A 27,786-nucleotide genomic window follows, 5' to 3' on the forward strand; every position below is an offset into this window, starting at 1 on the left:
CGCCGGGGGCGAGGTGAGGTGTTGGCAGCAGAAAGGGGTTCGGGCGTGGGGGGCGGGGGAACGTGGAGCGATGGCCCGCGCCGGCCGCAGGGCTGGATAAAAGCCGTCGCGCCGCGGGTGTAGGAGGGAGGGAGGTGAGGGCGCCACGAGAGTATGACGGGGCTGTACGAGTTGGTGTGGCGGGTGCTGCACGCTCTGCTCTGTCTGCACCGCACGCTCACCTCCTGGCTCCGCGTTCGGTTCGGCACCTGGAACTGGATCTGGCGGCGCTGCTGTCGCGCCGCCTCCGCCGCGGTCCTAGCGCCGCTCGGCTTCACGCTCCGCAAGCCCCCGGCTGCCGGCAGGAACCGCCGTCACCACCCGCACCCGCGCGGGAGGCCGGGCCTGACCGCCTCGCACCTCCGGCTGCGCTGGCGCGCGGACTGCCGTTCCCTGGAGAAGCTGCCAGTGCATATGGGCTTGGTGGTCACCGAAGAGGAGCAGGAGCCCAGCTTCTCGGACATCGCGAGTCTCGTGGTGTGGTGTATGGCTGTGGGCATCTCCTACATTAGCGTCTACGACCACCAAGGTGAGGTCCGGCGCGGTTAGGGGGACCGGGGCATCTTCTACCGCCGGGACCGCACATCCGGCAGATGTATCCGGGGCGTGCCGCTCACCGCGGCGTTCCAGGCTCTTCCAGTTGCCAAGTGCTGAGGCCCTAAAGTGCATATTACGGTGCCAGCGCTTTCGAGGAAGGGAGAGAGGATTTAGTAACACCTCCTAAGTCCCTCTATTCGATTCAGTCGTTTTCCATGCATCTAAAAACGTTTCTTGTTCTTTACAATGCCCCGGTAAGGTAGATGGTATTTGTATACCCTTGTTTCACAAAAGAGAGACTTGAGGATCGCCAGCATCTGTGCTTCTCCACGTACTCGCCCTTTTGTTGCACCGCAGTGTTTCTTCAGGAACCGCTCTTAAGTCACTGTCAGACTGTGAAGGGTGAGAGACGTAAGCTGAGGGGTTGGGGCCAGGTAGCAGTTGAACTGGGCCTGAGAGAAGTCTGTGAGACTGGATGGGCAAAAATGAAACTCATCACTTAGTCTTCAGAGTTCTGGGGTAGTGTGCAGTCCTTGAGAGAATAGTTCCCTTCCTTAAGTTCTGATGAAGGGAATGAATTTCACCGTGGGGGATTTTGTTAAGTACGAGAATTTAACACTTACTGGGTAGCGACAAACCTTCAGCACTGTGCTGAGCACATTCCTTGTGATTTTGCATTTGACTCCGTGGACTGTCAGGCTTATGGGGAGTAGACAAATACGTAAGTGACAGGGTTAATAACAAGAAGTGTTGAGAGTAAGTAAACACTATGAGATTGGGGGAGAGAAATTTCAAATGGAGGAACTTGAAATGTTCAGGCAGAGGAAATGGGCTTTCAGTGGGACATTATGAGTTGGAGATAAGGTTGATGATTGTCAGGCTTGAGTTCAGTTAGATCTTGAAAGCAGTGGAATATTTTTTAGAGACACAGGTGTCGTAACAATGATTTAGATGTACTGGTATGAAGGAAGGAAACGAATATTTTATTCTCTGTTCAGTAATGTAAATTACTTGTATGCGCCATGGAAGCTACAGTTTGATTTTTTTTCCTTAGAATCTTTCTCAGATAGGTGGGTGTCAATTGTGGGGTTTTGTCAGAAAGATAGGGTGAGGTCAGACGTAACTTTTAGAGGGTATTAATCTTTAACCTGGCATCTTCCTTGCAGTCAGCAAGGAATAGGGTGACTCAGCCTGTCATCATCAAATGATTTAACCTATAGGATAAAGTTTAATGGGGACTGACATTTTATGGAACTTCCCAAAGAAGTCAGCAGACCAAAAGAAATCACAAGACTGTTAGGAAGGGACACTATCATTGCTTAAACCAGTGCAACACAAATACTGCCTGGGGAAAGAAGTGAAGCAGAAATGGAAATTGAAGCCATTAAACAATGTGGTGAATTGACTTATAAGTGAATCCCATATGTACAGTTGATTCTTTTCAAGCAAGTACCTTTATATTCCAGAAGGAAAGGCAGATGTATAGCTAACAGTTTAACTTGATGATTGTACCTACAAAGATTGTAATGTTGCCACACTTCCTTGTTCCAGCAGTTCCTGTTAACGAATTGCTGATGTGGTTCAGAAATATCTTGTGTTACATTTGCTAAAAGAAAGATGATTGTTAATGAAAAGGAAGAAGTCAAGCTAACCAGGTATTGACAAAAAAACCAGAAAGGACGTTCGGTTTGGTTTTTAGATTTTATTTGTTTGAGAGAAAGAATGAGCCAGAGAGCATTGGCAGGGGGAGGAGCAGAGGGAGAGGGAAAGGCAGACTCCCCGTTGAGCAGGGAGCTCAAGGAACAGGACCTGAGTAAAGAGATTTGCCTAACTTGTCTCCATGATTATAACTGAAGAGATGACCATAATTGGGGTGGCAAAAAAACTGGAGCTTAGGGGCTTTTGGGTGCTATGCTTGCCTGGGTCTCACTTGAAGTATGCTTAACTCCACGTTACCCGGGTATGTATTGTTATCTTCAGTGATGGGACCTGTTCTTACTGCCCAGCTCTATTGGTGCCATGCGGAGACCTTGCTGTAGGGCAGTATTTTTCAAAACGTGGCCGAGGGACCATCTGAGAATGAGTCATTGGGGATGCTTATAAGAAACAGAGATTCAGGGGCCCCTGGGCGACTCAGTTGGTTAAGTGGCTGCCTTCAGCTCAGGTCATGCTGGAATGGAGCCCCACATCAAGCTCCCTGTTCGGTGGGGCAGTCTGCTTCTTTCACTCCCTCTGCCTGCCCTTCCCCCTATACTTGTGCTGTTTCTGTCAAATAAATAAATAAAATCTTAAAAAATAGAGATTGAACAGTTATAGATCAGACTGAATTAGGGGAGTGGGACCTGAGCATCTTTGTTTTTATCAGACTGTCTATACACCGCCTCTGTGCACTGAAGTTTGAGGCTAGCACAAATTGAGGGATACTCTTCTACTTACCTTACTTCAGATTATTCATTCTTCATGTTCCTTTTCATGAGGGAGGCAATCTGGGTAGGGGCTTACTATTAGCATAAATTGGAGTGTTCCAGAATTGTCTTCTATGTGAAGATTCAGCAACAGGAGAACAATTCTTTTTTGTTTTGTTTTGTTTTTGTGTTGCTCTTTCTGGTGTTAACTTCCATAGTTGTAAAGTTGTAAATCTGGACTAGGTATCTTCTGAAATTGTTTTTGGGTACAGATTTCTCACATTGGCTTTAAAAATGCCTGCCCAGTGTACTCCCAGCCTCCCCAACCTACTTCTCACTATCTTACATACCTTTTGCTGCATCCATGTTTAGGTTACTTGATGTTCCCTCTCACTGTCTACTGGCTGTCTACTAGTCAGAGGCTCTCATTGATCGTTGTAAGTCCATCCTTACTCACTATGATCTCTTACGTAGCCTGTCTTGACTCTTCCATTCTTTTATCTTGCTTTATCCTTGGATATCCTGAGATCTTTGTACATCTCTAAAGGTATTTCTTTTCTAAAGTAGTAGTCATGTATGTGGGCCTGAATCATCTTACTAGATTGTAAGCTCCACAGATTTATCTATCCTTTTAATTTTTGCTTCTCCTACAGTGTGTAGTTTGGTGTTGTACATGTAATTTGTTTCCCAGCATGAATACCCAGGACCCCTAAAATAATGGAGGGAAATGAACATAGTTTGTCCGAGTTGTATTTGGCACAGTGACACAGATGCTGTTGGGTGGTATGGTTTAACTAAGTACTTCTTGTTCTCCTTGTATTGAAATACAGAGTTGGAAGAAGTGTTGAAAGTCCAGTTGTATTGTGATTATATCTTGTTACAATGAGCAGTACAAACTAGGGTGCTTGTCTTCCTTCATGGGGAAACTCATGTATGGGAACATCTGTTCCCAGTCTTCACCTTTGTGTACTTTTTGTCCTGTACAGAATTTCACATGTACCCTAGCATCCTGGAATGTCCTCTCTTTTGCCACAAAGTTAGGTACCCAGCGAAAGGCTTCCATTAATCCTTATAATGTCCGCTCTGTTACTTTTAGTTAAGGTCTTGGTTATTAAACCCCCAATTTTGCTGACTTTGAAAAGCCTTACTCTGCTTTTGTTAACTTTTGAAATGACCTCATTCTCTTGAGTACCTTTCTGTTTAGCCACAGTACTGTACCCGTGTAATGGGTCCAGTTTATGAAAATAAACCTTGGGGCGCCTGGGTGGCTCAGTGGGTTAAAGCCTCTGCCTTTGGCTCAGGTCATGGTCTCAGGGTCCTGGGATCGAGCCCTGCATCGGGCTCTCTGCTCAGTGGGAAGCCTGCTTCCCCTCCTCTCACTGCCTGCCTCTCTGCCTACTTGTGATCTCTGTCAAATAAATAATAAAATTAAAAAAAAAATAAACCTTTACTTAATAGGAATAATTAGTCTCTGTTGAAGTCTTACTATGTACCAGATACTATGCAAAGAAGTACATTAAATCCTTAGCAGTTTTACACATCAAGAAACTGACACTTAGAAAGCCAAGCACCCATATCTAGTAAGGAGCAGCTCTAGAATTTGAACTAGATTTTCTTGTAGAGGTTTTGTACTTAACTGTTTTGCCATACTGACCTCCACTGGTAAGAGAATATGACTATAATATAGTCACTTCTAGTATTATTCCTAATTATGTTGGGTCATCTTAAAGCCTTTATTAAAGTGGTACTTATCTACAGGTAATAGAAATAATTTGTAACGTATTTGAAGGCAAATAGAATTTTCTTCATACCACTAATACAGAGGTTAATCCTATGAGTTATAGGACATACTTTCTTTACTTTCAACCAAATTTAATTTTATGGGACTTCTGGTCTGTGTTGAATTATTTCTTTGTCAGGTAAACAGAGTATGTGAAGACATTCTTCTCATTTTTAAGATGTGCACCCAGAGGCTGAGAAATCCCGTGCGGTTTGTTAATTGCGCACGTCTCTCCTGCTGAAGAGCTGGGCTGGGAAGCACAGCACTTGTCACATTTGCTGTGCCGCAGTCACAGGTCTCTTCCCTTGCTACAGTGTGCTCATTCCAATGAAGTATCCTGGGGCTCTTCCTTAAAGTAAAATTGTTTAATGGCATATAAGATCTATTTTGTTATGACTACTTTAGTCATGTAAAATTTTAATGGTAGTTTTTTAAAATTTTAAATAATTGCTTCATAAGTATATGTTTTTTTCTCTGAAGATTGCTTCTGATAGGGTAATTGGGTTGTTAGAGAAATTAAATGAGGGCAACCACTAGGTCACTTACGTGTCTTGTATAAAAGGATAAAAGGCCACTTTGAAGGATGGACACTTATTAATTCCATAGCTGGTTATACTTTATAATTAGGAGAGATTATTTTAGTGTTTATCCCATTTTTCTCTCTTCCCTTCCCTCGTCTTTTTTTTTTTTTTTTTTTTAAGATTTTATTTATTTATTTGACAGAGCACAAGCAGAGGGAGCCAAGCAGGGAGCCCCATGTGGGACTTGATCCCAGGACCCTGCCTTGTAAATACCTGCTGTAGATGTTTCTTGAAATCTGTTTCTATAGAAGGGAGGGGATAACCATGGTAAAAATTCTAATTTCAGATTTAAAAGAAGATACATTAAATAGGTGCTTTAAAAGTCTCATTTTATGGAATTGATTATTCATTTCACATAAATTTTATAAAAAAGAAGCAGTGTTTAAGGAATACAGATAAGATTTGCTGAGTGAATACTTGTCTAATTAAACTTCTTCTTAGGGGCACCTGGGTGGCTCAGTGGGTTAAAGCCTCTGCCTTCAGCTCAGGTCATGATCCCAGGGATCTGGGATTGAGCCCCACATCGGGCTCTGTTCTGTGGGGAGCTTGTTTCCTCCTCTCTCTCTGCCTGCCTCTCTGCCCACTTGTGATCTCTTTCTGTAAAATAAATAAATAAAATCTTTAAAAAAAAAAAACAAACAAAACTCCTTCTTACTTGGTTACCTTAATTTGAAAAAAAGTACGTATGTCATGGTTGTATTACCCAGTTAATGTATGCATGCTTGAGTGAAAGCATAGACTAAATATTGAAATCTATAATTCTGAAATGTCATTTTAATTAATATAGTAGAGATTTCAGGAAAACTACAGTAAGGGTCCTGAATATAGTACGTACTCTAATAGGTAGTTAGAGCACGTAGAGAATACTTAATTCCACTCTCTTTGAAATATTTCTGTCTTGGCTTTGATGCTATCATATATGCTTGGATTTCTTCCTGTCTTGCTCTGTTCCTTCTGAGCCTTCCGGCTTCTCTTCATTTGTTCCACTTCTAAATGTTGGGGTGTCCTAGAGTTTCGTGCTGCTTATATGTATATATGCCTTGTCATTCTCTCATTCATGCCATCTTCTAGGTCAAGGGTCAACCAGCTTTTTCTTAAAGGGTCAGCTAGTAAATATTTTAGGCTTAGTGGGTTAGAGGTCTCTGTTACAACTACTCAGTTCTGCAAGTGAGCCCAAAACTCAGTCATAAGTGAGTGGTTGAGGCTGTGTTCCCAATAGCAGTAGTTTGTTGACCCCTATACCAGATGATTTCTTCATTCTTATCACTTTAGATAGCCTTTAAATGCTCATACCCAGATTTGTATCTCCAGTCTTGATCTCTCCCATAATTCCAGCTCCTATATCCAACTCACTGCCTAACAGGTTCACTTTTATTCGACATCTCAGATACATAACATTTCCAAAACAGTACTCTCGAATTTCCCCCCTACCCCAGACCTGTGTCTCTCAGTTTTTCTTATCTTAAAAAATACTAGCACCTTCCAACTAATTGCTCAACTAAAAACTTAGATGTCTTCTGTGACTCTCTTACATTATATTCCACCTGTAATTCATCAGCAGGCCTCCTTGGCCTTACTTCTAGAATATGTTTCAAATCAGACACTACTTTTGGTTGTCCATTGCAGCCACCCAGTTTGAGTTATTATTTTTCACCTGGATTATTGCTGTAGCCACCTGATAGATCTTCATTTATATTCAGGCCCCTCTATAATCCATTCTTCACTCACCAGCAAGGTGATCTTTTTTGTTAACATCATTCGAAACCTGAATAAAACCTTCCAGCAGTTTCCTGCTGTACTTGGAATGTTTTCTCAGCTCATTACTAAGGCCCACAGACCCTTCTGTATGACCCTTTTGCCTACATCTCTGTCTGACCTCATATAATGTTTTTAGTTCCACTTAATTTCTGTGTTCACCAGTTATACTGGCATTTTTCTTTTCTTGAATATGATGAAAACCTAAATGCTGAGAGAATATGCAGTAGCTATAATGGTAACGATCTCAGTTTTGAAAGTATTGATTTTTGTATTTTGAGAGCTGAATAAAATCAGTAAAGACTTTTTTGTTAAATAATGCAATTGTTAAAATAATCACGAGATTAACACCGAGGAAGAATACATGTTACACAAGTGAAAAAAAAATTGTATGATCCTATAAACCAGGATTACACATGCATGGGAACAAAGACTAAGAAATAGTAAAAACTGGAAGTGTTATGATGGTAAGGTTGGGGGCATTCAGTTCAGGGTGGATGGTTAGGGGACATTACCTTACCTTGTTGTCTATACTTTGAGCATTGTAAGTAGATTTGAATACTAGAATTTAAAATAGATATTTCTTAAGACTAAAAAGTTTACATTTGGCCCCCAAAGTGCACAGCTAATGTTTATCAAGAAATACCAAAAACAGTGTAGCCTTTCTGAGGTCCAGTTTTCTTAGCATAATATTTTATTTCTTATTGAAATTATAAATGTTCATGGGTGTGTGTACATGTGAATCTGTGTGTTTTTAAAAATAGTTCTTCCATATATCTTTTCTATTTACAGGTAGTTTACACTTAGGAAGTTGAGAATACATGAGATATACTTGTAGAGCAACAAAACACAATACAAAATTCTTTAAATTATTATTATAAAAACTTATTTTAGATTCCTAAATCATTCTTAAAGAATTTAAATAACTGTTAGCCCTGGGAAACCTTCTTAAAAACCTTTTAAAAAGGAGCTCTAGTCCTAGTTTTTTTTCAAAAGATGTGACTTATTTGTGAAAAGGCTAATTGTATATATTTAATAGAGTTCAGCTTTTGTGGGAGGGGAATTCAGAATGTAATGGGTATATTAGTAAAGTGGGTTTAACATTGTGTGTTTATCAGTGTTAGAAATAGTTACTGAACTGAGTAAGTAGAATCCAAGAGACCTGGATTTCAGGCCAACGTTTTAAAGACTCTTAACTAACAAGGACAATTGCTTAACCTTTTTAGGTCTATTTCCTTATCTATAAAAAGATGGGATAAAACAATTATTTCATTTTATTACTGTGTGATTCTGTAAAGTGTGATTTTTCTCAAAAATGTATTTGCAGTTGTTTTTCCCTTAGGTAATCCCTTAGGTAAGTTATTTCTGAGTGATTATGGTCCCAACTTCCTTTTACATAAAATGACTTTTGTGGTAGTTTCTTTTATAACATTTTTGCTTTCTTTTCTTTTCTTTTCTTTCTCTTTTTAATTATGTTGTTAGTCACCATACAGTACATCAGTAGTTTTTGATGTAGTGTTGCATGATTCATTGTTTGCGTGTAACACCCAGTGCTCCATGCAATACATACCCTCTTAATAGCCATCACTGGACCAACCCATCCTCCCATCCCCTTCTCCTCTAAAACCCTCAGTTTGTTTATCAGAGTCCATGGTCTCTCATGGTTCCTCTCCCCCTCCCAATTCCCCCCCTTCATTTTTCCCTTCCTTCTCCCAATGTCCTCCATGCTATATCTTATGTTCCACAAATAAGTGAAACCATACGATAAGTGACTTTCTCTGCTTGACTTATTTCACAACATTTTGGCTTCCGTTGAGAGCCTGTGAAGGCAAAAAAGATGAATTATGATATGAGAAAAAGAATTCCATAATTATAAATACTTGCGTAATATCATACTATGATATTACCAGAGGAATTGCCTGTCTTAGTCAAAGGCAGTCTTACATCTTGTTGCATTTCTTGTGTATCATGTGAAATATGTGTGGGTACACATTGAATCCTGAAGTAAATTTTAAGTTGATAGTATTGCTTATAGGAAAGTGAGATGGGTGTGGTATACAATCAGGATTTCTGGAGGGGGCAAGCTATGAGGTATCAGAAATCATTTTGCTGATACTGTGCTTTGTATTTAGCACTTCTCAGAAGCAATACCTGTATATTTAATTTCTCCATCCAAATCAGCCAAGACAAAGGTTGTGTTTAAAATAACTTTATGAGCATCCTTATAAAAGATACTTTGTAACTGTGCCTCTGTATTCTTCCCTTTTAACAGAATTTCTGCCTGTGTGCATTAAGGAAGTGCTTGCTTTTATTGTGAGAGGTTCCTGGAAACTTCTTAAAAATTCCATTCAGAGACCTGTCCAGTTAGGTTTTGTTGTTGGTGGCACTTTGTGCACTGATAATAAAGTTTATTAAATAAACATTGAACTCCTGCTATGTGGAAGGTGCCTTAGGGGAAAAGAGATGAATAAGACACAAGTTCATAAGTAAGACTGCAATTCAGTAGGGGGATTAAGCTATAATTAGAATAAAAAGTAGAATATTTTCTATTATGGAGTTTGAACAAAGTGTGTATTTGGTGAGATTGAGTCCAAGGAGGAATGGGGCATATCTGGCTGGGGAATTGGAAAGGGCTTCTTGAGGGTAAGTGATATTTTAGCTGGCTTATGTAGAGTTTTGGTAGGCGTGGGGCTGGGAAGGTCACAAAGGATGGATGTTGGACTTACATCATATGTTTGGGTGGGGGACATAAGGCAATTCTAATTTGCTGGGAGTAGCATACTACAGAGAAATAGTCATTTGTTTCATAAACATTATTTCTACCTACCATGTGTGGTAACATAGGCTGCAATCTTTTTTTTTTTTTTTTTTTAAGATTTTATTTATTTGTCAGAGAGAGAGGGCGAGCACAGTACCAGGGTGAGCAGCAGGTGGGCAAGGAACCCGACCGGCAGGACTTGATCCCAGGACATCAGGATCATGACCTGAGCTGAAGGCAGATGCTTAACTATCTGAGGCACCCAGGCGTCCCTAGGCACAACTTAATGCTGATCTGAGCAGTATGTTCTTTTTTTTTTTTTTTTTTTGTTAGTTTATTTATCAAGACAAACTATTCCATAACCCAGTATTCGTGCTTCATAGCTCAGGAACACAGGTCAGTGACAAACTTCAATTGAACTCAACCCAAAGAAATTCTTTACATTCCAAAATCACTTTGCACTCTGAAAGATACCAGCCCTCCTCATCTCCTCAAAATCTTTCATGGAATCGTAATTTCTGTAGAAATCTGCATATGCCTTCTTTCTTGGTTCGGCCACAGCAAACTTATAGAAAGCTGCAACCCCCAGGGATACAACGAAGGCTCCAACAACATGAAATCGCAGACGCTTGGCCAGAAGGCCTCGCATCTGAGGTTTCGTCAAAGCACTGGAAGTCATGGTAGTTATTCTTCTCTACACCAACCTCAACCTAACGTCCTTCCTAACAGATAATGAAATGGAGCAGTATGTTCTTAATATATTAAGCACTTGGGGGGCCTTCGGAGATAATAAAATTGGAATATGTCAGGGTTGAAGATGAACCCAACAATTAATCTGGTTGCCAACCTAGTAATACATGTTAGAAGGGGCAGGAAAACCCATTGGAAGGTGATTGTAATATTATAAAGAAGAGAATTGCTTGAAATAATTGGGGACAAGGAACAAATGGAAATGGATATAGGAAATACTGCTGTAGGAGAGATAACGGGTTTAGCATATTAGTAGGGCATTGGAGGTGGTAGTGAAAATACTAGAGAGTAGAGAAGATGCCTGGGTAACTGGGTAGGTAGTGATGCCTTTATTAGAAATAGAACAACAAAAAGGGCTATGGCTTTTTTTTTCTTTTAATTATATAAATAGCTTAACAACAGTTAGAATTTCAAATCACCCATTGTCCCATCATCCTTATACATTCACTATTCTTATATTGCCTGTTCCCTTCAGGCCGTGTCCCTAAGTGCATATAAGTTTTACATTTATGGTGCTGTTCCATTAAAACAAAGAAACAAACAAGCTTGATATAAGTATTTGAGAACTAGCTTTAAAAGATAAGCTGCCAGGTTTTAGGTTTGTTCATTTTCAGATGTTTACAGAACTTCTAGGTAGAATTAGATATTTGGAAGAACTGGAATTGTTAACCAGATGCTAATCCTGTTTTTACTTAAAATTTTAATGTTTTGTTCATCGTGGATGTTTTTGCATTAAGTTGTTAAAGATATTGCATTAAGTCATTATTTATCTTAATAACTGAGTTTTTTGGTGCCCCCTTAAGTCTTGCCTCACTCATCTTACCCTTGTCCTGGTCCTGAGTGGTTGTAAAGTCCTGTGGGTGTCTAGACTTAGAGAATAAGAAGCACATGGATAGAAAGAGAAAGTGGAGATAGGAATTCTAGGAGTAATCTCCAGTTACAGGTGGGAAGAGGGAACGGATGCAGTGAAAAGGGAGAAGGTGCCATTCAAGAAACAGGTTGGGAGTAGAGCTAAGAAAGGGCATTCAGACAAGCTGGGGTAAGGATAGAATTTTGAAAAGGAAGCAGGGTAGTCATTAATGGTAACACTTTAGAAAGATTGAGAAGGAAAGGTATAGATTGAGAAGAGGTGGTGATATTTTGGTAATAAAGAGTATCACCCATTGATTTGGAGAGAGCAGGAGTTCCTGTAGCGTGTTACCACTCTCATCTGGAAGCTAAGGCAAAGATGAGTGAATTGGTGAGAACTAAAGCATAGATCTTCAGAGTATCAAAGGAAGGGACCAGTGTGGTGTAAATAGACAAAAGCAAGGGTTCCTGCTGGTAGGTTACTGTTGAAATGAATAATCTTGGCTCATGTGAGAAATAGATTTAACATTTTAATAAGTTCCATATGCCCTGGCAGGAGTGTTGTGGAGATTTTGCATTGTTTTTAAAATTCATATGTCTTCCATAATTTATACCTATGATATAGACCAAAGTGTGGTCTAAATTATCTTTTATTTGCATAAATAATTGGAAATCTTATAACATTACTAAATCTGTATTGTATAGTTGTTTTGAAGTATGTGCCTTTGTGTCATACATGTGAATTTTGTGATTTACTCAAAGATGTTCATATCCTACACATCTCTGTTGTTGCATAAGTATTATTATACTAAACATTGTTTTTCAAATAGCTTCTGATATTAATCACCTGCCTTTAAAAATTTTGGTTGTATTTGGGACTATATTTTTTTGTTTAATTTCACTCTGGGTATGGGTACTACTACACAATGTTTGCATAATTTATATTTCTTGGCTTTTGATCTTATGATTGTGGGCTTTCATAAAGGAGCCACAACCTTAGCCCCTGCTCTCCCCTATGTATATTTCCTTACCTTTGGAAATCTTATTTCTCACTTCTTGTGTTTACCCCTAAAGAATTCTCCTAATTCTTCATAAAGAATTCTCCTAATTCTTCATGGGCCAGTTGAAATGTCATTTACCCTAAAGAGGTTTTTTGAAGTCCCCTGGCCAGTCTCTGACCTGTTGTCTTCTTTCAGCAGATGTTTATTTGTTGTCTTCTCTGTATTAGGCACTGTGTTGGCCCCCTTTGAGCAAAACAGTCAAGATCTAGATCTACCCACATGGTACTTACAGGACCTCTTTTGAATGTCATTTCCTCATGTGTCTTAATCACTTCTTTGGTATCCCCTGCCTAAATATTCTGTCATCAGCTCTCTAAAACTAAGCTTATTCTCCTTCAAACCACTTTTCTGCTAGAATTTTCCCACTTTTAAAAAAAGTAACTATTTTCTGTTCGCTAGGATTAAAGTCATGGAATTTTCTGTGTTCACCTCTAATTAAGTCACGCTCTTCATTCTGTCAGTTCTTCTTTTATAATGAACTCCTTCCATTGCTTCATCAAGTTATGAGTGGGCTATTAACAGTACTCTCCTGCCTGCCTTTCTCTTTATTGTTGTCAGGTTAATTTTCCTGAAGTTCTAAATTTCCACCATTACCATATTGCTTTGGAATTGTTGGTTACCTGTTCAGTAGACCCCATGAAGTGAAAATTAGGTATGTCTCCTTTTCTCAAATCCTTTGCATCAGCAGCATTTGTCTGTCTTTTGAATTCAGGTTTTGTTTTGTTTTGTTTTTCCCTGAAAAACAGTATTCTCATTTTTTTAAGTTTCTCAAGTCAGCTTAGCTCAAGTCTTGCTTATTTTACAAACCCTTTCTTTACTAAATAAAGGAGACTGCTTTTTTATCTTTGAATTGCTGTAACACATAACACCACCAAGTTGACATGTGTATACAGCAGATTCTGTGTAATTTTATATATATTTACAGTGTTCTCTCTCCCAGTTAATCTTTGAAGTGCTTTCAAGTCAAATCTGACTGAGAGTACAGAGTAGGAACACTTTAGATATAAAGTAAAAAAACCACTGGCCATTGGAGAAATGCCCCTCTGAAAACAGCTAAAAATTTGTCACTTGTTTTTAGAGCTCTCTTTATTAGTTTTATATTAAACATACGTCACATAGTTCTTCATCCTTTTCAATGACCTAATAGTAATTAAAAGTTTTAACTTTTCTGTGCATGGTTGAAGGATCAAACACAGTTTTGTTTTTGTTTTTAAAGATTTTATTTATTTATTTGATGGAGAGAGATCACAAGTAGGCAGAGAGGCAGGCAGAGAGAGGAGGAAGCAGACTGCCTGCTGAGCAGAGAGCCCGATGGGGGACTTGATCCCAGGACCCTAAGATCATGACCTGAGCTGAAGGCAGAGGCTTTAACCCACTGAGCCACCCAGTGCCCCAAACACAGTTTTATGTAGTACATTTTCCATGCTTTGTTTGAATTTACTAAATTCTGGTTCTGTTACTTTGTGTATTCTCTCTGCTTTTTACATAATTCATACTAGTTCGTCTTATCATTAAAAAAACAAATAAAGGGGCGCCTGGGTGGCTTAGTTGATTAGGCATCTGCCTTTGGCTCAGGTCATGATCTCAGGGTCCTGGAATCAAGCCCTGTATTAGGCTCTCTGCTCAGCAGGGATCCTGCTTCTCCCTCTCCCCTTGCCTGCCACTGTGCTACTTGGATTTCTCTCTCTCTGTTAGATAAATAAATCTTTATTAAAAAAAAAAAAAACAACTAATCAAGGGGCTCCTGGGTGGCGCAGTTGGTTGGGCCTCTGACTCTTGGTTTCAGCTCAGTTTGTGGTCTCGGGTGTGGGATCAAGCCCACTGGAGCTCCATGCTCCGCCCAGAGCCTGCTTGAGACTCTCTCTCTTTCTTCTCCCTCTGTCCCTTCCCCTGAGTGCGCTCATGCTCTCTCTCTCAAATAAATAAATAAAAATCTTTTAAATTACGGTAATAGTACTGAGTGTACATAGTGGATCTGCAAGGAAAGTTCACTGGACTGGGAGTCAGGAAGACAAGGGCTCTCTCCAGATCACTGCTGTAGTTTTTAAATTCTAGGACAAATCTCTAAAGGACTTTGTGTCTCAATTTCTTAATCTGTAAGTAAAGGTTTCAAGTAAATGATCTCTTAAAATGTCTTTCTCAGGGGTGCCTGGGTGGCTCAGTGGGTTAAGCCTATGCCTTTGGCTCAGGTCATGATTTCAAGGTCCTGCATCCGGCTCTCTGCTCAGCTGGGAGTTGGCTTCATCTTCTCTCTCTGCCTGCTTCTCTGCCTACTTGTGATCGATCTCTCTCTCTCTCTCTCTCTGTGTCAAATAAATAAATAAATAAAATATTTTTTAAAAAAGTAAAATGCTTTTCTCAGTCTAATTTTATCATATTCATACTGACTCTAAGTAATCACCCTGTCTTTTTTTTTTTTTTTAACATTAGCCTGACTCTAGACTCTTACATTAACAAAGTTTTGTTGTGTTTTTCTTTTAGATTCTAGTTAGGTTCAGTCAGTCACTGTTTCATTTGGGATTTGTCCAATTCTGGGAGAAGTGTTGTTTTCGTAACAAACGTCCATTAATTGTTGATAAATTAACCTATTTGGGATTTACTTGCTTTTTTTCTTTTTAAGGTATTTTCAAAAGAAATAATTCCAGATTGATGGATGAAATTTTAAAACAACAGCAGGAACTTCTGGGCTTAGATTGTTCAAAATACTCACCAGAGTTTGCAAATAGTAATGACAAAGATGATCAAGGTAAGCATGAGTATAAAATTGAGTATTTAATTTACGCAGATATGTTTTATGTTTCAAGGTAAATTCTGTCACTTTATTGTCACCATCTTTAATCATCAGATTTAGACTTTTCTTTCTTCATCTTGTTCAAAGATAATTTTCAGAAAAGGATAAAATTATGATTTTCATAGATACTAAAAAATAAATACATGTTAAAGATTTCATTTAATTCATAGACAAACCAGGAACCAGGCAGATTTTGTAACCAGTTCAAAAGAGAGTCCAGAGAATGGACACACAGGTCAGAAATACTGAAATGAATATGTAAATGGAGGCAAAACTGGTTTGTCTTTTGGGTTACAGAGAAGATAATTGATCCTCTACTGGACAAGATAGAATTTGCATGTCAATAGATAAGAATTTGGCATTGCTGGACTTTACTGGACAAAAAAGAATTTTGCATATCAGTAGAAAGAATTACATATCAATAGATAAGATAGAATCCTATCAATTATAAAATAGGTCCAGTAGAATCAGAGTCTGATAAAGTGGACCATTGAAACACATTTTTTTCCCTACAGTCTTCATTTTGATCTTCTCTTACATTATTGCTAACTGTACTGTGATTGTAGATGACATTTTAGATGAGTGAAGATTGTAAACTAGCCTATAATTCCTGTTTTCTAGAGGATTCATTCAGAGATATAAGGTCTCTGAGCACTCAGAGAAAGGAAGGCGATATATAAATACATATACACAAATGTGATGTGTGAGTCCTTTTAGAGGAGAGTAAATAGATATGTTTTGATATTGAATTTGAAGGACTTAAATGATTCTTGTTTACTAGAACAACTGTACTTTTATTTTAGTCTGAACTTAATGTTTCTTGAAACAGATTTTGAAATATGTCTGGAACAGGATGTTTTATTTAATAACTTTGGTTTTTCCTCCAGTTTTAAATTGCCGATCGGCAGTGAAGGTGCTCTCCCCAGAAGATGGAAAAGCAGATATTGTGAGAGCTGCTCAGGACTTTTGCCAATTAGTAGCCCAGCAGCAAAAGAGATCCACAGATTTGGATGTAGACATGTTTGACCGTTTACTTAGTAAGTCATACATACATACATACATACATGTGTGTGTGTGTGTGTGTGTGTGTGTGTGTGTGTGTGTGTGTGTTTAGTTTTGTCCCACAAGGGTACAGTATGAAGGAGAACATCTAGGTTCCACTTGCATGATAACGCCTGATTTTGTTGTTTTTACACTAGTGATGTTTCTGAAATTTTAAAGACCCACACGTGAAAATGGTTTTGAGATACGGAATTTGTAGTCAACTCACTTGCATGAGGACTAACTGGTAAGGAGAGGATATGAGAGGATTTTGGGAGGCAATGATGAATATTCTTGAATACATTGTCACCAGCCTTCTGGGATGTTTTCCAGCACCGACAGTGAGTTCTCCAGTTCTCCAGACACCACAGGAGTGTCTAGCAATTCAGTTCACTTCTGATGCTAACCACCTGGAGTCCGTGTTTGATTCTCTGGGTTTAAAGGCTCAGTCACACAAGACTGTCCCCACTTCAGAGGCCAGTTACAGTTCTCAGCCACCTGGACTGGCTACCTGATCAACTGCTTGTAAATGGGGGGGTTCCCGTCATTGTCGCCTAAGGTTTGCTAGTTTGTTAGAGTGGCTCACAGAACTTAGGTGGGACCTTCACTTCTGTTTACCAGTTGATTATAAAGGCTACAACTCAGGAGCAGCCCAGTGTTAAGAGTCTAGGACAGGGTCTTGGCAGGGGAGGGTGCAGTCATTTTCTGTGCCTTCTCTGGGTGAATCACCCTCTCAGCACCTCACTGTGTTCACCAACCTGGAAGCTTTAAGAACCCTGTCTTTTAGGGGTTTTTAATGGTGGTTCATTTATGTTAGCATGATTAATTAAATCAATGCCTCTTAGGATTTGAACTCTGTCTCCTGCCTCTCTTCCCCTCCATACCTGGAGGTTGGAAGGGAAAGTGGAAATTTTCAGCCTTCTAATCACATGATTGGTTTCTTTGGCAACTAGCTCCCTTCCTAAAGTTATCTAGAGGTCTAGAGGCTCACCAAGAGTCATAATTAACATAAACTCAGGTATGGTGGAAGGGTGCTTATTATAAATAACAAAAATACTCCTCTCCTATCATTCAGGAAATTGCAAGGATTTTAGGAGCTCTGTGCCAGGAACCTTGACAGAGACCAACTATATATTCTTTATTATATTATAATATCATACTCTTCTCACTGTGTCTTTTTAGTTTGACCTATCTGGTAAGTTCGAATTTAACAGCTCTTTAGGAGGCATTCCAAAGAATATAATCTTATCATTAATCATCGCTCCATTTTTAGGACTTTCTATTACGTGATACCAAATATACTTACTATATTTGTCATGTTGTACCAAGTATAACATTATACTTTTTTTTTCCTGTAACTATTTATAAAAAAGCCTTTAATTTGCTAATTCTCTGTGGAGCCCCCTAGGAACTTTTTGCATTAACTTTATGGTTCTTCTGCTTACTGGCATTATCCTTGATCCTTTTGAATAAAGGCAGCGCTTCTAACAAGTTCATGTCCATTGATAGCTTCTATAGCCATACAATTTCAGACATACATTTTTTTTTTCATTCACATAGAGTTTCCACTTAACCTTACTCATTAATCATGCGTTTTCTGTCTAACTCAGTCATTTGTTTGACTCCGCATTCTTGTTTCTTCTACTTTGACACATGTTCATCCCAGCGCATCACTAAGTCCCAACTTACACTGACTGCTCACCTCTTCCCCGACTCTCCTGTTCTTTTCTCATTGCCTGTTGTATTCAGTATTCAGGCTGAATGAACAGACTTAAAGTAGACTGTTGCTGGGGCTCAGTGTAGGTTACTGGAGAGTTGACTGTTTCCTGGATTCTGTAAGGCCTCAGCCAGAGAGTAATTTATGAGGATATCCTGAAAGTGATGCAGGGACCAACGGTAGCCTATGGAGAAGTGCTGAAGTGTTGAGCCCGGGTGCTATCTTCAGGGTAGTAAACCCACAACAAGTGAAAATGTACACAATCCATACGTTAACTTACTGATCGGACAGAAGCAAACCCTCTAAATACAGTCACCCCCAAAAGTTCTCTTGTGACTGCAGTTAATCACCGTTCCTACTCCCACGCAAAGCAACTGCGTATCTGCTTTTTGACTATACTTTTGTCTTTTCTATAAGTTATATATAAATGGAATCATACATAGTCTTTAATGTCTTGCTTTGTTTCCTCGGCATATTATTAAGGTTCATCCATGTTGCATGTATTAATAGTTCATTACTTTTTGTTGAACAGTATTCAGTTGTATGGATGTATATTTTGTTGATTCATTCATCAGTTGATGTGCATTAGGTTTGTTTGCACGCTGCTGCTGTGACCATTCACATACAGTCTCTGTGCAGACATGTTGTCCTTTCCTTGGTACATAGCTAATAGTGGAATTGCTGGATTGCATGGTGAGTGAATGTTTAAGAAACTGCCAAACTGTTTTCCAAAGAGGCTATACTGATGTTTATATTCCACCAGCAATGTAGAGGAGTCTAGATTCTTCACAGCCTTGCCAAGGCTTAGTATTGTGTGTGTGTGTGTGTGTGTGTGTGTGTTTAATTTTCGCTGTTCTAGTGGGTGTGTAGTATCTTATTATGGTTTTAGTTCACATTTTCCTAATGACTACTGACATTGAGCTTTTTTCATGTGCTTATTTGTCATCTGTATCTTCTTGGTGAAGAATCTATTCAAAACATTCTGCCTGTCTTTAATGGGTAGTTTGTCTTGTTACTGAGTTTTCAGAAGTCTGTATATTTTGGGTACACATCTTTTTTCAGTAGTAAGGTATGATTTATGAATGAATACTTTCTCACAATCCATTTTTTTTCTTAACTGTTTCTTTTAAAGTATTTACTCTTTAAGAAATCCAGTTTATCATTTTTTTTCCTTCTGTGGATCACACATTTGGTGTCATATTTAAGAAATCTTTGCCTAACTCTTAATCTTAGGAAGCAAACTGAGGGTTGCTGGAGTGGAGGAGGGTGGGAAGGATGGGGATGGACATTGGGGAGGGTATGTGTTGTGGTGAGCACCATGTATTGTGTAAGACCGATGAACCACAGACCTGTACCCCTGAAACAAATAATACATTATATGTTAATAATAATAAAAAAAATTTTTTTTAAAGAGAAATCTTTGCCTAACCCAGTTCTTGTTTTCTAGATTTTTATCACTTTGGCTGTTTAAATCTGTAATCCATTTCAACCTAATTTTTGTGAATGGTATTGGGGTAAACAAAATCAGTTGTTCTTTTACCACCATTTTACCACCATTTTTTCTCCTTGAATTACTGTGACTCCTCTGTTGAAACTCAGTTTACCATAAATCCTTGAATTTATTTCTGTACTTCTTATTCTGTTCCATTGTTCTGTATTGTCTGTCCTTCAAATGCCACACTGTCTTGATTACTGTAGCATCTACTGTGGTAAACTTTGAAATCATGTAGGGTAAGTCTTCCAACTTTGATTTTCTTTTTCAAAGTTAAACAACTTTGGCTACACTCAGGGCCCTTTCATTTTTATGTAAATTTTAGAATATGTTTGTCAATTTCACAGAGACACCCTGTTTTGATAGGGATTGAGTTGAATCTAGCTCAGTTAGGGGAGAATTGCCATCTTAACAATATTGAGCGCTCCAATCCATGAACATGGCATATCTCTCCACTTATTTGGGTCCTAATTTTTCTTTTAACAATGTTTTGTAATTTCGGGATTTGGGTTTGTGCTTATTTTGTTAAATTTATTCCCAAGTATTTTATTCTTCTGGTTGCTATTATTAATGGGATTGTTTTCTCGATTTGTTTTTGGATTGTTTATTGGTAATAAGTGGAAATATAGTTGCTTTTTAAATATTGATTTTGTATCTTGCCACCTTACTGAAATTCATTTAATAGTTCTGGTAGTTCATTTTGCAGAGTCTTAAGATTTTTTAAACACAAGATGATGTTGTCTATGTATAAAGATGCCAACTGCTATCTCTGCTCAAATTTTCTATTTTTTATTTTATTTTATAGTCTGACTGCCTGTGTCTGTCTAGTTTTATGTGTCAGATTATGATATACACACTGGTTGTACTCAAACAGTTTGTAAGGCTTCCCTGATTTCTGTGTGATGTGAGAGTGCATTCAGAGTTGCCACAGTTCTCAAGTCTTCTTGGCTGTTTGTTTTCACTGGGCTTTCTTGATGCCCTCTTTCCTCCTTTGCATGTATGCAGTTTCCTGGTCAGCTGTGGGTGTGTGGAGAGCTTATTTGAGCCCTTGTTTCTGGGATCTTCCTGGTAAATTTCTGACCATTATACTGCTTGCCCTCACTGGGGCTACAACATCAGGCCAACAGGCTGTGGCTTTTCCTCATTTGTTCACTTCTGAGTTTTCCACTTACAGTTGGCAAAACCCTAGATTTTCATCATCATCTGCCCCTCCCCCCCAATCTCCAGTTCCAAACTGAGTGTATACCTTTTGTCTACAAGCACCAAATCTGTTAGTTTTACTCTGAGCCCCATCCTGGTAAAAATGTGGTGCTCTCCATTTGACTGAGGGTAGAGGCATGGGGAGTTAGGACCATTCCCAGGCAGGAGACAAGGACCCTTACCACTGCTCTTACCTGACGCTCTGGCTGGTGTTTTGTTTTGTTTTGTTTTCTTGTTATTAAAAGAATAATTGTCTGCTTCTGGCCAGTACCCAGTCCCCTTAAATGTTTGGCTTTGTCCAGTTTTCTATGTTTTTTATGGGAGAGGATTCATCACCTTCACACTACCATTCGTGAGAAGTTCCTTCTTGCCATTTTTTATTTAATTTTTTTTTTTTTTAACTAAAGAGAATTTGCTTTTTACCAGGCCGAGGAATATATATTCTTCTTAGTCCACTTACTTTACTAATATGGACTTTAAAGAAACTTCATTACGGAAATAATTCTTTATTACTGCTGGATGAACCTGTCTCATCTAGTCTCCTTACTTATCAAATGAAACAACTAAGCCCTGGGGAGGTTATGTGACCAAAAGTTAGTGGCAAAACTGAAGTTATTAGAAACTGTTAGAGCCTGGGTCTCTTGGGTTATAGCATCTTTTCTGTTCTACCAGTAATTAATTTTTTAAGTAGTTGCACTATCCTTATCCCCTCTTTTTCTCAAACTAGGTCTTGTATGGAAACCGGGTTGTGAGACCAAGCGGCCATGCCTTTGTTGAGGCCGGTGTATAGTGTTTTCCCTCCCAGGGCAGGGGCTCTGGAGAAAACATTTATACTGGATATCTGGTAGCTGATCTTTGTGGGTCCTTAGCTATAAAATGGGTATTGGGGAAGGAAGTATAGTAGTTACTTTTATAGTTCCTTTTCATATCTGAAGTTATATGAGTCTATGAACTTACATGATTCTGTAAGCATTTGTGCCCCCAAAGCAGTGTGCTTCCCAGAATGCCAAGAGAACTCTTATGTTGAAAGATGAATGGGATTTGGGGGCTACCTGTAGGGTTTAGAATGGGAGTGGGGTTACCCCTTCTTAACAAGTAATCAGTTCAGTTAAATGGTCTTTAGAGAAAACTTTGACATATGGAAATAGCATAGATATTAAAGTATATGTTGGGCAGTGTGGTGGGGGTTGGATAAACCCTCTAAAGGAAACACCCTCAGAGCATAAAAAGCCAATTTGATTAACAGATTTTGCCTTCGGTCATTTTATTTGTAAGCAATGCATGTTAAATTCCTGTTTATTTCTTTTTAAGGTTCAACTGGTTTTCCTGATCCTGATTTAGTATTGAAGTTTGGTCCTGTGGACAGCACGTTAGGCTTTCTTCCCTGGCACATCAGATTGACTGAGATTATGTAAGTAATTAAAATGTGCTGACTTTGGTTCAATCCAGCAAGTGTTTCTCGAGCCTAGCACTGTACTAGGTATGGTGATAATTCCCAGAGACAGACAGTATTGCTCCTTTCCCTCAGGTATCTCACAGTATCAGTGGTAAGATAAAGACATATGTAGAGGACTGACACAAGAGAGTATGCTTGTGTAAGTATTTGGTACTGATACACATTGTCATAGGCGACCAGGAGGGAGAGATACCTCTGTGGGCCAGAGTTGTTGGTTTTACAAAAAAAAAAAGATGTAACTTGCTCTGGGGTATGTATGTAAAATGGATAGCATTTCTATAATTAGAAAAAAAGGTGAGAAGTGTAGGGGATGATGGTAGGAAAAGGAAGAAAACCTGGGAGGTGAGCAATGAACATCTTGTTTTCAAGAAATAGGGAACTGGTTGTACCAGAATGGAGACTTAGCACTATAGCATTAGATGGTAGAATAATTGATCCTTGAACAATGTGAGTGTTATGGGGGCCCCCGTATGCAGTCAAAAATCTGCATGTAACTCGACCCCCTAAAAACTTAACTATTAATAGCCTACTTTTGACTGGAAGCCCAACTGAATAACACCAATTAATACAATTACTGTATTCTTACAATAAAGTTAGCTAGAGAAAAGAAAATGTTTTTTAAATTATAGGGAAGAGAAAATAAATTAATAGTACGATACTGCATTTATCAAAAAATACCTTTGTGTAAGTGGACTTGTGCAGTTTAAACCCATGTTGGTCAGGGGTCACCTCTGTAAGGTGTAAACACATAATTTGGGGGTATCGATGCTAGGAAGGCTTTAAATACCAGCATAAAGAATATGTATAACAGTTTTTTGTGTTTTTTTTTTTAAAGATTTTATTTATTTATTTGACAGACAGATCACAAGTAGGCAGAGAGGCAGACAGATAAAGAGAGAGGTGGAAGCAGGCTCCCTGCAGAGCAGAGAGCCAGATGTGGGGCTCGATCCCAGGACACTGGGACCATGACCTGAGCCGAAGGCAGAGGCTTTAACCCACTGAGCCACCCAGGTGCCCCTGTATAACAGTTTTGACAGGAAGTAGGAAGCCACTGAGCCTGTGGATAGCATGAAGTGTCTGATTTTAAAAGATTTGTTTGGCAGTGTGTACTAGAGTAGATTCAATTTGGGAAAGGATGAGGTAGAGAGACGAGTGGAAGTCCATAACTATGATTTAGGAGATCATACAGTGATGAGAATGAAATTCCTTGTTTAGAAGAGAGTTGGCCAAACTTTGTATAAAGGACTAGGTGGTAAATATTTCAGGTAAGTATGTGGGCCATACAGTCTTGAGCTACTCCTCTCTGTTGCAGCTGCTCAACATTGGTAGTGTAGCTAAGCAGCCATGGATAGTACATAAACAAATATGTGTGACTCTTGAAGTAAAACATAAAACAGTATTCACAAAAACAGGTGGCAGGCTCTTGGGCTGTATTTGCTCACCCCTGATTTTATTTATTTTGTTTTAAAGATTTTATTTATTTATTTGACAGAGAATGCCAGTGCACAGCAGACGGAGCAGCACAGGGAGAGGGAGAAGCAGACTCCCCACTGGGCAGACTAGAAAGTCAAGGGAACATTGATTTTTGAAGAGAAAATGTTGAATTCAAGGATAAGTTGATTTTGAGGCCATAGACTATTTAGTGGAAACACTTAGGAGAGCAGGTGAAGATGTAGAATTGGTCCATGGATGAGAATTCAAGGCAATAAAAGGATATTTGAAGACTGACAGTACCTAGGAAGTAGTAGTAGTTGAACCAGTGAGAATAAAGGAACTTTCTCAAGTGTATATAGAAGAGCACAGTACCGAGGGATCTTTTGGTCTTTTAAGAAATGCTTCAAGTTCAGGGGCAGGACAGGGAAATGGTTTGTGGAATCAGAGGGCAGAAAAAAACGCATAGCATGCCAGGCAGAAAGAGCTATAGACCATATGATCCTACCTCCTTATTTTATAAGTGAGGAGAAGGGGGAAGAGACATTGCTCTTATTATTGCTTGTAATAAAGTGAAATTAGAACCTACATCTCCAAACTCTGGGTTTCCTTGTGATGGGTGTCTATTTCTCTTATTTCTTTTTCTGAGTTTGGGTTTTCTGAGTTTGATTTCAGGTACCTTTGGGTTGGGCTCCAAGAAAGCTAGCAGTGATTTCTTTTGAAGTTGAGCATGGTTTGGAGGGAAGCTTGTGTTGTAGAACAGATGGATCTCCTTTCGAATCTTGGCAATGCAATTCAGTAACATGACTTTGGATAGTTGTGTAAGCTTCTCTGTATTTGTCAAATGGGTATTTTAATAAGAAGTTGAGGATTTAAGTCTGATAACGGATATCAGATACCTAACACGTAACAAACTTTCTCATGGATTTTTGTACATATTTCTGTCCTAGTTCTGTGTCACATTATATTGAGGTCTGCTGCCCATCCGACTGGAAGCACTGTGATGTCTTAATGTCTTAATTATAATATGGAGAAGGAGATGGAGGAGAATGGCAAGACCACTTTGGAGGCACTGAGGGGTAGTGGCGCTGAGAGATTTTTGAGGAGTGATAGGAGAGGAAGCCATTGATAGGATAAAAGAGAAAGACTTAGGATAGTGGGTTGTTTGAGGAGGATGTCTGAAGGATGCTTCAGCAAGAGGAGGGTCGCTGACTTTGTCCTTTGAGGAAACCTTGTGAGCTTATTACTGCAGTAAAGTGAATAAGATAAAAGTTTGAGGGCAGAGATTATTAAGAGATAAGGAAATGGAGGGAAAGGAGACTTCTCTCAGAATTTTGGGCAGTTAAAGGAAGGGACAAGATTGTTAGTCAATTGTATTTCAGTAAAGCCAGGGAAGGCAAAAGGAAGGATGAAGAAAGCATAGCTTTGAGCACCACACAGTCAGGCCAGCAGTTCGTTCATGGTAGTTTGCCCAGTGGTACATGTGATTGGAACTCTGAATGTCTTTTGTACTCTGACCTGGTGTTTGGCTCTGGTACAGTTTGGAATTTCCAAAGCCTCACAATAAAGCTGTATAAATTAGAGAATTGTTTATGTTAATTATTGAAAATTATATTAAGATTTAAAATACTTAAAGGGGAACCTTCTAGCTGTATGTTCAGTCTGCCTTTATTTTTTATTTTTTTTATTTTTTTATTTTTTATTATTTGACAGAGAGAGATCACAAGTAGACAGAGAGGCAGGCAGAGAGAGAGAGAGAGAGGGAAGCAGGCTCCCTGCTGAGCAGAGAGCCCGACGCGGGACTCGATCCCAGGACCCTGAGATCATGACCTGAGCCGAAGGCAGCGGCTTAACCCACTGAGCCACCCAGGCGCCCCTTCAGTCTGCCTTTAAAGTGTTTGTCTTCACATCACACTCTAATTGCCTCCTTGAGCAATTAGAAATGGTAGAGATAAAAACTTACTGGTTGCTCACCACATGGTTTTAACATACAGTCATAGAAGGATCTGTGCTGTTCTGCCAGTGTTAATCCTGGCTTTCATAAACTGTTCAAGTAGTACTGGCTATACTCTAACAGAAAGGAGTTCTTCTTCTTCTTTTTTTTTTTTAAAGATTTTATTTATGTATTTGTTTATTTGAGAGAAAGAAAGAGAGAGAGCGTGCGAGCGCGCATGAGCAGGGGGAGGGGCAGAGGGAGAAGCAGACTCCCCGCTGAGCTCAGTGTGGGGCTTGATCCCAGGACCCCAGGAGCATGACCTGAGCCACTACCCTGGATGCCTCAGGAAGGAGTTCTTAAAGTGAATTTGAGTGAGATTCTTTATATATAGATCTCCAGTTTTACATTAATTTAGACTTAGGCTTTACTATACATTCTGAATCGCTATCTCAAAATACAAGTTGCTCTTCTTATGGAAAGAAGGAGAGAAAGTTTTTTACTTGGACTGTTTCACAGTGAGTTTAGCAGTCATTTAGTAGAAAAGGTTTGACATACCCTACACTTGTAATGTACTTTCTTCTGTCCTTAACTTCCTTTGGGTCATTATCCTTCTGGTTCCCCGACCAAATTACAGTATACCATTTAATTGCTTTTTTCCCCTGTGCTTTCTTTTCAGCTCTTTGCCTTCCCATCTGAACATCAGTTATGAGGACTTTTTCTCTGCCCTTCGTCAATATGCAGCCTGTGAACAGCGTCTGGGAAAGTAGTGATCCCTGGCTGCGTAATTTGATTTCAGGCTTTTGGAGAAAAGGACCTAAGTGACTCTGATGTTTACAAATCACCTATGAAACCCTGTACACACCTAGTTCATAATCCTCATAATTTATCAACAAACACAAAAAAGTGTCTTACTTGAGAGTAAGAGTATGTGTGAGTATGAGTGTGTGTGTGTGTGTGTGTGCGCGTGTGTGTTTGTGTAGAAATAAATTTATAAATGGGGGAAGTATTGGAGAAGGAAAGACGTAGACCTGCAGTTTGAGCAAATAGCCGCAGTGTTTTAGGAGCTGAAATGTCAGATTTAAAGGTTTCAGCCTCCACTACTTCCCCATTTTTGTGGGGAGCAGAGGGGGTGACTAAAGCTATTTGGTTGTTGTGTTGAGGGGAGGGGAATAATTTTTGTTCAGTCTTTCCTAGTGACCAAACTTAATTTTTAAGAATAATATATTGACTTATTAAATGGAACTGTTTTGAGCTCGAGGAATCTCCAGAAGAGTGGAGTTCTGTGTTGGTCACATGTTAAAAGCGCTTGCTCAGCGTTGGAGCAGAGGGCATACCTATTTCAGATATCCGTCCATTTTCATCTCATTGTAGTTGAACAGTGTGACTTCTGAGGGTTGCTCTGGTGTCTGTTCTGGGTTGTGAAGATCATCTGAAAAAGAACTCTCACTACATTGAAAAGCAAAATTTTAAAAAATTTACATACTGTATTAGAAAGTCAAAAATTGAAAAAGTTATAATCTTAAAAGTAAAGTTGGAAAATTTCCTAAAATAGAGAAGAAAGTAATTTCCTTTTTCATTTGGTGGGCAGCGTGTGCCCAAAGTTGGTTTAAAAAATATTTCCATTAACTATTTTTATTTAAAATAAGCATTTGAGGGAAGTTACCAAGGCAGCTCTTTTCTTCAAAAGTAGTAACCTGTTCCTCTTTGGAATAGCATATTTCGGGCCATGTTAGTACCCAGGATTTTTACTCATTTTACTCTAAATCCTGATGGTGACTTTGCCTAAAAGAACTTTAAGTAAGACTGAGGTCTGTGTGGGTAATAAAATATTACCAAAGTCCACAAAAGTAATTTAAATTAATTTTACATGTTCTCTTTCATGACAGAGAATAGCACTGGTTCTGTTATTTTTTAAATGAATAAGTGATTTTTTGATAGGTGTTTAATATTTCTTCCCTCACTGCTGATCTTGGACAGAAACCAGTCTTTATATTTGATGGACTGTTTTCAGAAAAATCTTAAGTGTACAATAGTTGTCTAAAACTGTATGTTTAGGGGTGCCTGGGTGGCTCAGTGGGTTAAAGCCTCTGCCTTCGGCTCAGGTCATGATCCCAGGGTCCTGGGATCGAGCCCCGCATCGGGCTCTCTGCTCAGCAGGGAGCCTGCTTCCTCCTCTCTCTCTGCCTGTCTCTCTACCTACTTGTGAT

At 39.2% G+C, this 27,786-nt stretch overlaps 2 protein-coding genes across 2 annotated transcripts; one reads left to right on the top strand and one right to left on the bottom strand.

Moving 5' to 3' along the window:
- LOC111147663 (NUS1 dehydrodolichyl diphosphate synthase subunit) lies at positions 1-27,674 on the top strand. The gene is made up of 5 exons (XM_022503868.1): positions 1-568; positions 15,136-15,261; positions 16,194-16,343; positions 22,068-22,167; positions 26,256-27,674. The coding sequence occupies exons 1-5, from the start codon at positions 154-156 to the stop codon at positions 26,344-26,346; spliced, it is 882 nt and encodes a 293-aa protein (XP_022359576.1). The 5' UTR covers positions 1-153; the 3' UTR covers positions 26,347-27,674.
- LOC111147664 (cytochrome c oxidase subunit 6C) lies at positions 10,190-10,549 on the bottom strand. Its single transcript, XM_022503869.1, has one exon. It carries the CDS (start codon positions 10,532-10,534, stop codon positions 10,307-10,309), a length of 228 nt encoding a protein of 75 aa, XP_022359577.1. The 5' UTR covers positions 10,535-10,549; the 3' UTR covers positions 10,190-10,306.
- Positions 27,675-27,786: the final 112 nt, after the last annotated feature.

The sequence above is a fragment of the Enhydra lutris genome, unplaced genomic scaffold, assembly GCF_002288905.1.
Source record: "Enhydra lutris kenyoni isolate GAN:26980312 unplaced genomic scaffold, ASM228890v2 scaffoldscaffold17, whole genome shotgun sequence".
NCBI lineage: Eukaryota > Metazoa > Chordata > Mammalia > Carnivora > Mustelidae > Enhydra > Enhydra lutris.

Coding starts and splice junctions, on each gene's coding strand:
- LOC111147664 (XM_022503869.1), bottom strand. CDS start 10,534: ATGACTTCCAGTGCTTTGACGAAACCTCAGATGCGAGGCCTTCTGGCC.
- LOC111147663 (XM_022503868.1), top strand. CDS start 154: ATGACGGGGCTGTACGAGTTGGTGTGGCGGGTGCTGCACGCTCTGCTC. Junction 16,344..22,067: donor CATGTTTGACCGTTTACTTA/GTAAGTCATACA, acceptor TTTCTTTTTAAG/GTTCAACTGGTTTTCCTGAT. Junction 22,168..26,255: donor ATCAGATTGACTGAGATTAT/GTAAGTAATTAA, acceptor CTTTCTTTTCAG/CTCTTTGCCTTCCCATCTGA.